Consider the following 12253-nt stretch of genomic DNA (forward strand, 5'->3'; position numbering starts at 1 on the left):
GAAGAGAAGTTCTGTATGAACCTACGTTAATAGGTGGCGAATCCCAGGAACCTTTCTACGGCTTTCAGGGTTGTGGGCCGAGACCAATCCAATACTGCTTTCACCTTCGCCGGTGTCAGAGATGATGTAGCCTAGGAAGGACATCGTTGTCTGGTGAAATTGACACTTCTCCAATTTAGCAAACAGGTGATTCTTTCGAAGACGTTGCAGTACCTGTTGACGTGGGCAGGATGGTCCCGTATGGTTTTGGAGAAGATTAGTATGTCGTCTAAGTACACAATGACGTATTGGTCGAGGAGATCCCTAAAAACTTAATTGACAAAATCTTGGAAGACTGCAGGAGCGTTACAAAGTCCAAAGGGCATGACCAAGTATTCATAATGGCCGTCCCGATATTGAAGGACGTCTTCCACTCATCCCCATGGCGGATTCTTACCAGGTTTAAGCTCCCTGTAAGTCCAATTTGGTGAAAATGGTGGAACCTTGTAACCTGTCAAGAAGCTCGGTAATAAGGGTAAAGGGTACCAATTCTTGATAGTAATTTTGTTAAGCCCCCTATAGTCTATACAAGGTCTGAGAGACCCATCCTTCTTTTTCACGAAGAAAAACCCTGCACCTGCCGGGGACGAGGCTTTCCGAAAAAAGCCTCTCTGAAGATTCTCCTGGATATAGTTCATGGCTTTGGTCTCCGGAGGCGATAAAGGATATGAACATCCACGCGGAGGCACGGAAGTGGGTAATAGGTCGATGGGACAATTGAATGAACGGTGGGGTGGCAACTCCTCAGATTGAGCCTTATTGAAGACATCTTGGAATTCAGAATAAATCTTGGGTAGAAGAGAGGTTACCTGTTCAGGTACAGAGGTCCCGCATAAGGTTTTGGATGGTAAGGCACAATTCTGGGAGCAGTAGGGGCTCCATAGAAGCGATTGTGCCTCAATCAGTCGATCCGAGGGTTATGCCGCTGAAGCCACGGAAATCCCAGAATGACGTCCACAGTAAGTGTATGGATGACGTCTAACTGGATTGACTCGTGTGGTCCTCTCTGGTCTGTAGTTGAACGGGGACCGTTTGGAGAGAAATGAAAGCGGGTTGTAAGTGACGTCCATCAATAGCTTCCAGGCCGACTAGATGACTTTTCCGCAAATCGCTGGTCAATGAAATTTCCCCCTGACGCAGAGTCCAGAAAAGCCTGTGTATTGGCCTTGAACGCGTCGGCGGTTAAGGTGATGGGGATCAAAACTTTGGTTGGCCTTTGAGATGGAGAAGCAGACATGGTTCTCAGTAAGGTCCTCCCAGTCTGCAATTGAGATTTGGCATTTCCTGACTTGTAGGGACAGATGAGTGCCTGGTGCCCAGCATTACCGCAATAGAAGCAGAGTCCGGCATCACGTCTGCGCTGTTTCTCTCCGAACAACAATTTGTTGCCTGCGAGCTGCATAGGTTCCTCCGGATCCGGAAGTGGAGGTTTGTAGAACCCTGCGTAGGCGCTGTGGGAAGACTGTGTACCTGGCTTGCGTTGAGCGCTCTTGACGCTCTTCTCTCCTGCAACCTAGTCCCACTCAAATGCATAGTCCGATTAGCTTCTCAAGCTTCGTGGGACATTCCTGTGCAGCGAGTTCATCTTTAAGATTCTCTGAGAGACCTTGCCACAATGCCGCCGTCAATGCCTGATCGTTCCAACCGGTGTCATCCGCTATGGTCCGAAATTCAACCGCATACCGGGCCACGGGGCGGCTGCCTTGAGACATATGGAATAAAGATAAAGCAGCTGTTACCTTGCACCCGGGTGTATCGAATACTCTGCAGAATTCCGTGATGAAGCGGGTTATGTTGCCCGAGAGGTCCGGCCTTTGTTCCCAGATGGGTGAAGCCCATGCCAAGGCATCATCCATGAGTAACAAAATGATATAGGCCACCTTGGACCGCTGGGAAAGACAGCGAGATGGCATCAGTTCAAACTGGATATCGCATTGGTTCAGGAACCGCGATAGCCAAGTGGTTCGCTGCTGTAGCGGTTGGGCGTAGGAAGTCGGGGTTCTGAGGCTGTATTTATGTGCATGGATGTGAGGGCAGAAACAGCTGAGGGGAGGGAACCAGTAGGGATATGTGGTGCCTGATCTGTCATGGTTTGCACAGTCCGTTAGGATTTGCTCCATCCGCTGACTGTTCTGATCAAGATATTTCTCTAACTTCTTGAACATGTCAGAATGTAGGTTCAAGACTCTACCCACCTCAGCGGGGTCCATGTGTGTGGGGGCTGAGCATGCTGTAACGAATGCTCACTACAAACAAGACGCGACCGCGAGGCTGAGGTGGGATGTTGGAATACACCGACCTCAAACCGGGAGACCGCGTCCGGAGTGCAGAGTAAGGTCGAGTTGTCCAGAAAGTCCTGCTATTGTCTGTCACAGTGATCAAGCATTGTCTTTAAGTCAAGCAAAAATGTAAATACTGAATACCACTTCAACTCTCATATTATTGCAACTTGAAAAGAAATCCGGTTAGTATAACATGAAAAACTGTAAAACACTTCCATGTAACATTCTCATTCGCAACAACGTTGTATATATTTGGGGGGCGGGGGATTTTTTTGTATGTATTTGTAGGGTGTTTTAAAAATATGTATATTTGGGGTGGAGGTTTTTTGTATGTATTTGTGGGTGGAGATTTTTCTGTATGTTTTTGGGGTTGGAGTTTTTTGTATGTATTTGGGGGTGGAGGTTTTTTCTGTATGTATTTGGCGGTGGAGGTTTTTTGTATGTATTTGGGGGTGGAGGTTTTTTCTGTATGTATTTGGGGTGGAGATTTTTTTGTATGTATTTGGGGGTGGAGGTTTTTTCTGTATGTATTTGGCGGTGGAGGTTTTTTTGTATGTATTTGGGGGTGGAGGTTTTTTCTGTATGTATTTGGGGGTGGAGGTTTTTTGTATGTATTTGGGGGTGGAGGTTTTTTCTGTATGTATTTGGGGTGGAGATTTTTTTGTATGTATTTGGGGGTGGAGGTTTTTTCTGTATGTATTTGGATTTTTTTTCATGGATTTGGAGGGTGGGAATTTTTTTGATGTATTTGGGGTGGCTTTTTTGTTTTGGGGGGGCCGTGGCATTTTTTGGTATGTATTTTGTGGGGGGATTGTGTGTGTGGCGCCAGGGGGGTGGAGGAGGGGATTCATTGAGAGTGGAGTAATTGATGGTGGGGGGGGGGGGAGAGTGAGAGGAGAGAGGGGTGTGTGAAAGGGGTGAAGTGAGTGCATAACCACCGACACTGGGGGGAGCCCAGTCATAATTCTATTCCTGGGCCCCGTGAAATCTGTCTGCGGCACTGGTCACAAAGCACAATCATACACATTCTTACAGCCATTCATCGTTTCCTTCCACATACAGTAACTGTCTTATATACAACTGTAGTTACATGGCATGTTCACATATAATGATACAGTTTCACATACTGTACCTGATTTCTATTTGTTAAATGTCTTTTATTCTTGTGAGATTCATAAATCGCAGCACTCACTCTCTCCAAATGAACGTACAGACATATGGTATTTACATCAAGATGACGTGCATTCTCCCAGATGGTTTAGTAGAGGTTTCTTCCTTCTCTGGTGATTCTTCCTCTTGCAACTCTGTCTAACCTTAACCTAACCTTAAGCTCTCACATGGATAAGTGGAAGAAGCAAGGCACTACGGATTTGGATATAGTTAATTTATTGCCAATAAATCGAATGATGCCACTCATTCTTGAAAAAAGCCAAGTGAGGCCAAAACGTTGATTTATTGGCAATAAATTACCTATATCCAAATCCGTAGTGCCTTGCTTCTTCCACTTATCTATATTGATTTGGAATACCACACAGAGATCCCTGGACCAGAAGCACCGGTAGTTGTATCGATTTTTGTTTTTGTTATAGGTATTCAGCATTTCCCAATTAACCTTGCTCTCAACCAGTTTATTATGAACAAAATATCACACAAGTAAGAATATTATTTTCTAAGTGTATTTCTCTACAAGGATCCAACAAGATCTTTCATCTACCTGACATTTTATAACTATCTTTCTATACACAAGGACTTCAACCTTCCGCTCCAAAGAACTATCATATTCTATTCAAACATACACTATTTTTAGAGGGGGAGGGAGAGGAATGAATAGAATAGGAATTCTTACACTATTGATATGTTTTTTTCTTTTCATTCACCCAAAGAAGATAAAGAACAGGTGCAAACCATCATGTATATACCCCTATGTATCCTCATAAGCAAAGTACAAACTGCATAGAAAATATAGTTACAGTTTAACTCATGTAAATAAACAGTGCTTCATTATATCTCAGCCGTTAATTGAATGCAAAAGGTTCAAGGTGCATTATTATTATTATTTCAGTTTTGCCCTAAAATATCACAGTCGTACAGATCATAAAGTGACCATGCAGAATGGAATAAAACTAGATGTGAGGAGCATATACATGGACACAAAGTATACCCTTCACTACCAGACCAAAGTTATGATCAACATTCCCATGTCCTGGACAGGTCCATAACCCTGCCTAATAAAGTAATGTGTTACAAGCCCCCTGTATAAACTAATGAGCTTAGACCAACAGCCAATAAAACTGTTAATGTATGGCAAAGTGCACAGAAGGTGTTTGTTAACCTTAACCCTTTAGACGAGGGGTGCTCAACTCCAGGCTTCATGACCCCCCAACAGGTTAGCTATTCTGGCTATCCCTGCTTCAGCACAAGTGGCTCAATCAGTCCTTGCTTCAGCACAGGTGGCTTAATCATTAATTGAACCACCTGTGCTAAAGCTGGGTTATCCCTAAAATCTGATCTGTTGGGGGGGGGGGGGGGGGGTGGTGTTCTCCTTCTTGGGCCTATTCTTGAAACCCAGGCATTACCAATGCAAATGTCACACAATTAAAAATCTGGGCGTGTTCACGATCGCACGGTTTGATATCTCACTTGCCTGCGCCTTCTCGCCCAGTTTGCTGCCATCCTGGACGAAAACAGACATCTGGAAAGGCTTTTGCTGTAGAGGAAGGAGTGATTTCTGGCTGTGACCTTCCAGGTGATCTATCATTTCTCAGGGGTCCGGCACTCCGGGGGCGCTGTGACGTAGCGGCGGTCAGACACTAGTTTCTCGTTTTCTAATGGGGATAACCTTCTATTCTATTCTGTATGTCTCCCAACACTCTAGTTTAGGGGCGGCCAACTCCAGTCCTCAAGGGCCACCAACAGGTCAGGTTTTCAGGATATCCCTGCTTCCCTGTTGAGCCACCTGTGCTGAAGCAGGGATACCCTGGAAACCTGTCCTGTTGGTTGCCCTTGAGGACTGGAGTTGCCCACCCCTGCTCTGGTTAGTTTGTAAGTGGCAAATGTTTCAATCTCCCAATGTTCACCTTTATGGGTTATGCCTTTATTAGTAATATTCTTCGTAGTATTATGACTTGTAAATTATCACTGTAAATGGTACATGGATGGCACTATATAAATACAGATACAACATAATCTCTGCAATTTTAAGTAAATGTGTTGGCAGATGCATGAGAACAGATACAGAAGGTACTGGATGGGCGCATGTCTTTTATCACCTCATCTATTATGTAACATTGATGAACATTTCTTGTTGGCTGCTAACAACCCAATTGGGTCCTACTGTGCGGCTAGACCATACCCCACCCTGAGATATTCTCCGTCCCACAATGAGGAGCCGCTTTTCCTTTTGTTCCAACATTGCCCCTTATCCTCACTAGCGTGTCAGCTCTCAGGGGCAGGACCCTCATTACCTTCTGTGTCTGTTTGCGCTTGTTCGTCCCTATTTGCTATATCATTCTGTTTATGTAATATACATCTCTCTGTACCCCTGCTGTACCGCGCTGCGGAATGTGTTTGGCGTTTTACAAATAAATAACAATAATAATAATATCCATCAAGACATGAAAGTAAAGTCAATTTACAATGAATATATTATGGGCCGGATACATCAAACTCAGTTAAAGTGGAGTTAATATCGCACCCGGCCAAACAATAATTACGAGCGTTATTACCGCAATTTTAAGTTGGTATTCATCAACATTGCAGTAATAATTTACTAGGTGCGATATTCAGTCAAATTCACGATCATATATTTCTATCCCCGGCTTCTGTAATATCAATAATTACACATGCCTATGATAGAAATAACATTAACCTGTTTGATGCCTGTGGTTACCAATGTTTACCAAAGGCACCAATGGGGTTAATATATTAAAAAAAGCATAATCCCCTTTCCCACCTTTGTAGGTAACCACTGAGGTAACCCAGGGGTTAACCTGTCCTCCCAACCCCCGGGCGGCCTAATCACCCTCCCCAAAATATTTGACCAATTGGGATCTTGTCCATGAACTCTCCCTTTACAGGAGAAAAGAGCCGGACTCCAAAGGTCTTATTTCAAAAGTAGAAAAAGATTTATTTAAATATTTATTTAGACAAAATCAACGTTTCGATCCATAACTTGGATCTTTATCAAGATCAAAATGAGACGTGAACCCATTCCCTTATACACAGGATAAGTGATGAAGCACCTGTGAGGTGCACATCTTTATATAATCCCCAAATCAAGCATCATTTTGTGATTTTAATCAACCATCATTGGCTCTGTATGTGAATGTAACTATTTAGATGCTGTACAAAAAGATAAAACTACATGGGGGAAAAAAGGGAAACAGAAGGGAAAAAACAGATGGATAGTTGTGTGTGTTAAAGCTAAAAATCAAAACCCTAAATAAACTATCTATACATAAACACAAACAGAACCTTAAGACTGTAAATTTGCATAACTAAATAACTACTTGTTTCAAATGTGAAAAGCTCTTATAGCATTAACTGAAAAGTAACTTAACAGAGAACTTAAAACAGCCAACAATTACAAACACTGAAACAACCTGATTGTAAACATAACTCACTCTATGTAACGATTGTACTGTAGTATTGGTTAAAAGTTACAACCTAGCAACAATGTAGACACATACTTTGCCAATGCTGCCATAGATATTTTATCAACAGGATATTTTCTTGTTAAACAAAATTATACTGTGTTTTTAGCAAGATGCATCATTGCAAGGTGTATAAGGCAGTTACATCTTTAATTTGTATACATATACTGTGGCATATCAAGGTCAGAACTAGACATGAGTCTTGTGAAGAGACCTAATACCCACACTTAAATGTAATTATTCTGGAAGCAAGGGGTCATGTGTAAGATGATTTAGCCCAGATAGTGTCAACTCGGCCCTCTTTTCCAAGCACAACAAGTTCTTTTTCTTTTCTTTACTTTATTTGGCGAAAGTAGCATAAAATACAGTCACTTGTGAAGAGATGTTGATGTATGAATAGTGTCTCTCTGTGGGTGCCTTGGTAGTTAAGAGCAGGTGAGAAGATAATCCTACCATACAGGAGTATACAGCAGTGCTCACTCATCCAGAGGTAATGGTGGAAAAGGAAGTGAGGGGCAAGGGTCACACTAAAGGTTCAGTGAGACTGCACTAACTGTCAGCAAAAGACAGGGGGGAAAATGGGAAAGCCCAAAACTAGGAGGACTGGAGAAGTTGCCAGAGCAACTAGGGGTATGGCAGACTGGAAGGAAAAAGAGATACATAATGTATCCATTCCATCTGCACTGAGAGAGAACTGCGAGGAAAGTGACATCCTAGTGCAGCTAGCAGGGGGAACTGCCAAGGGAAGGGGGGCTGAAACAGAAAAGGCAGACAGGGGTATTTCTGTTCCATGACAGTAATGTATAGTTTATTATAGTGTGTCCACTGAATCCTATCATTTTATGATTATAGATCAAAACCAAATCACTCGTCAAACATCACATATGTTTAATATATGTTTTTAATTGCCTCTACTTATACGATATAGTTACCACATAGCCTAGCTCCTGGCTTCACACCTAGTAACAGATATATAACAATATAGTTGTATAGCTTTTTTTTAAAGTATATTGCTGTTATTATTTATTGGTGCACCACTTATTAGAAACACATTTTGTTAAGAGAGGCTGATAACTTAAGTCACGTGGTTACAGATAGCTTCCACGGATAGTATCATACAACACAGAAAATATAGTGTATCCTGAAGCCAGGGTCACGAATGGTGTATGAATGACTCCATGTAGCTTAACTCATGTCTCACCTCTTCCAAAGCACAAACAAGTCCTTTTCTCTTTCTTGATTTTATTGAGGGAAATTACAGGGAGATAGGTGCTTGGTGATGTAATGTAGATAGAGAGTGCTTCTCTGTCTGATGTGCAGTGTATCAATGGTGAGACAGTGTAAAACAAAAAGGCCTTGCTGGGGTATATAGCAGGCAGTTACTCACTCAGAGTCCAGGGTAAAAGGAAGTGAGGAGCAGTGTAGGTAAAGGGAATAGCCTTGGGACAGACTATCTTAAAACAAACAGAAGGGGGGGGCAGACTAGCCCGTTCTGGAGAGAAAGGCTGGGGCTGCTATGGCAACTCACAGAATGTCTGAGGGAACTACAACATGTAGCAATAATGTTGCATTTTACATGCAGCGTTGCTGCTGGGACAGGGGAAACTGACAGGCAATAAAACAAGGGAGAAATGGATCCCATAACTAAAGGAAAGACAAAGGAATATGGAATCTAGTTCCAGGACATAGTGAAACGTCACATGTAGAATGGACAGTATCTGAAAGATCTGTTGACAATAAATCAAAGATTCAACAGGACATACTTAATATAATGTAAGTACTATTATTTTTTGCAGTACCTTAAGTCAGGGGAGCGCAAACTTTTTGTGCTGCGCCCCCCTGTCTCTCTGCCCCGGCTCTCGCGCCCCCATGCCTTCCTTCAGCCGCGTCAGATGACGCTGCATGTGCGTGTGAAGTCAGGTCACATGGTGCCGCGGCGTCTATTGACGCCGCGTTGCCATGGCGACGCAACACAGACAGCTGAATCCCGGTAAGTAAATAGTTGCAGGGGCCTCACGCGATCCCCTGGCATTTAATTTAAATGCCTGGGGGAAGAGCGCGGGGCCTCTGCAACTGCCCGCGCCCCCCCAGCACAATCTCCTGCCCCCCCTGGGGGTCGCGCCCCCCACTTTGCGCACCGCTGCCTTAAGTCACAGGTAGATGAAAAAAATCTTCTGGACAGCACTGCAAAAAGAAATTAAAGAACATCTAGAGAAGTAAAAATATAATATAATATAATATTCCACTCACACGCGCCCGTGTGAGTATTTTGATATATACCTCTATTCCCCCTCTACCCGGTTTAAACATTTGACCTCTGGTCAGTGATTGTGTGTTTATCTACCTGAAGAACTGTTATCCATACGGGTGTTCACAAAACACTGTTATGGGAGATCACTCACATTAGGCCGTGTGAGTGGAATATTATCCATTATTACCCTTACGTGCAGTATTATATTGCTCCATCCCCTTCCCCTGTATCGCAGCTGATCTGTTTATGCATGTGCCTAATTGCCTTGTTTTCTGTCTATACTCACACTTACATGAGAGGCGAACGATTGTGAAGCATCCACCCATCTAACGAGAAACATCAAGGTCGGAGTGAGAAGCAAAGAAAGAAAAAGCACCAGAAAGAAAGAAGCACTACCACCCAGAAGCAAGACTCGACCGAACGCAAAAGAAACCTTGATGTGATACAACTTACACAAGGCCGTGTAAGTTTTTTATTTATTTATTTATTTATCTATTGAATTTCTGTGATCACACACATATACGTAAGCTCCCCATCCAAGGAGTTTTTGATCTTTCCCTGAGGGATTAATGAAGGTCTAAGCACCGCATTGACCGTCAGCGAAAGAAAGCATATCTACCTCACACTGTGCTCCCCCATCTTTTCTTGTCTTCCATATCTATTAAGGGTTTGGGATAGACCCTAGTGGGGTATTTTGAGTCACACGAGGACATTTCAAGAGAACACCGATAAGGTTGTATTTACCTTTCTTATTCAAGTAGGATATACATATCTAATATTAAACAACGGTTAGAGAAAGCGCCCGGGTTACACACCACATACTGTAATTGATGGTTGTGACGTCCTCTGCTGAACATGCTAAAAATGACGTGTGTATCCGTGGCACTGAGCCGCACATGATTACACACATGCCAGGTCTAGCAGGTACTAAGAGACACATACTGATTTGTCTTAATTTTAGGATTACGATGTTCATATGTAGTCTCATTGCGTCCGCCATAAGTGCCTCAATGTATTGATGTGACTCACGTGTGTGTAAGTGTTAGGTAAGGAAAGTTATGAGTACATCTATAAAAGTACATTTTATTGAAAAGGAGTTTAAATGTCATTTAATTGGAGGTGTTTTATTCTGTTAGGTCAGGGGTGCGCAAACTTTTCACCGTGCCCACCCCTGCCTGCTCTTCTTGGCACCTCGCGCCCCACCTGCTCTACACCGGCATCAAATGATGCGTGAGGTCATGTGACGTCATTTGACGCCGTGTTACCAGGATGACGCGTTGCTGGAAGGGAAGTCTCTTATAGAGGCATGCACAGTCCCCCAGCATTTAATTTAAATGCCTCGGGGGAGAGCGCGGGACCTCTATAACTGCCACGCCCCCCCCCCTGAAAATCTGGCGCCCCATGGGGGGCATGCCCCCCATTTTGCGCACAGCTGGGTTAGGTTATGTTCAATGGGAAAGAATTGTGTTTAAGTCTGAGCAAAGATTATGAAAATGAGATCTCACCAGGAGAGTATTTTGGATAAAACATGTGAATCTCACATTCCTAAACCAATGTCCTCTCTGGGGAAAACATATGACATTTAGGGCCTCATGCAGTAAGCGACGATTATGTGAAATCGGCAAGCTTATCGATTAGTCATGTTATTGGCGTTTTTCCCTCTCCGTATGCAGTAAGTGCCGAATACATTCAAAATCAACCAGAAAACAAATCCGCCCACTCTCACGATGATGAGCCGATCACACACAGGTGTATCGGCGTGCGTGGCGGGGTGCTGTTAGGTTGCACAATCACAAATCTTGCTGAATCAGGCGAAACAAGCATGTTTTTGATTGCGCGCCATATTTAAAGGCAACGTGTACTGCTAATCATTCTCTGTGTTGTTGGGAGTGAGAGAGAGAGAGAGACGCACAGAGCTGGACGATTGAAGATTTGCATATTGACTGAGAGACTTGTTGTGTATTGGGTGAGCTTTGTCCTTTGTTGTTTTGTTTACATCTTTGTCTTGTTTTATATGTGGAAGTGGGTCGTGTGATTGCCTGTACATTTCTTGTCTGTTTTTTGTGAGTGCTGGAAGTATGCCCGCAAAGCGTGGGAAGAGTGATGCTGGTGGGAGTGGGAGTGCTACTCGTGCGAGTACGCGTCGGAGTGAACGTTCTGTTCAGGGGAGTGATGTTGCTGGTGCACCGAGTGGTGTTGCTGGGAGTGGGAGTGCTGGTGCTGGGAGTGGGAGTGCTGTTGTTGGGAGTGGGAGTGCTGGTGCTGCGAGTGGTGTTGCTGGGAGTGGGAGTGCTGTTGTTGGGAGTGGGAGTGCTGTTGCTGTGAGTGGGAGTGCTGGTGCTGGGAGTGGGAGTGCTGTTGCTGTGAGTGGGAGTGCTGGTGCTGGGAGTGCTGGTGCTAGGAGTGTGAGTGCTGGTGCTAGGAGTGTGAGTGCTGGTGCTAGGAGTGTGAGTGCTGGTGCTAGGAGTGGGAGTGCTGGGAGTGCTGCTGGTGGCGCAGTTGCTGATGGGGTGTCTGGTGGTGGCGTGCTTGCTGGTGGCCAGCTTTTGGAGGCTCTTCCATTGGAAGAAGGAGAGTCCAGTCAGCACCAGCCAAGCTCTGACCCTAAACCTGCTCGGAAAAAACGTGTGGAGAAGCCACGTAATCCTCGCTTCAATGACCAGGAAAATAGGGCTCTTGTCACTGGCATTCTGGAGCACTATGACAGTCTCTATGGACATTTAGTAGGTAAGTGTAACTTTACATTTATTATTCAAATACATGTGATCCTAGGTCATCTGAGTTTTGTTCATATGCAAATATGGGTACACAATATCTTTCTATGTTCATTAGTGTGGAAACACAGCTTTTTATCATGCCTTACAAGGACAAATAAACACAGGCGGTCAATTTGCCAGAACTGCATACAATATGAATGCAACCTTGCTTACATGTATAGGTTTAGTAGTGAATGCTCATGTGCTTCACATATTACACATAAAACAGCATGTTTGCTATCTCTTGGAACAGCTAGCAGTGTAGGAAACTGG

At 43.9% G+C, this 12253-nt stretch overlaps 1 protein-coding gene across 1 annotated transcript in view; it reads left to right on the forward strand.

The window, feature by feature from the left end:
- The first annotated feature begins 2202 nt into the window (after positions 1-2202).
- The window catches only part of LOC142490796 (uncharacterized), a 42295-nt gene continuing 32244 nt past the window's right edge, over positions 2203-12253 (forward strand). Inside the window, exon 1 of the mRNA XM_075593218.1 lies at positions 2203-2212. Coding sequence (XP_075449333.1) covers positions 2203-2212 — 10 coding nt within the window. The remainder of the gene's footprint in view (positions 2213-12253) is intronic.

This window comes from Ascaphus truei, chromosome 3 (genome assembly GCF_040206685.1).
Source record: "Ascaphus truei isolate aAscTru1 chromosome 3, aAscTru1.hap1, whole genome shotgun sequence".
Classification (NCBI taxonomy): Eukaryota; Metazoa; Chordata; class Amphibia; order Anura; family Ascaphidae; genus Ascaphus; species Ascaphus truei.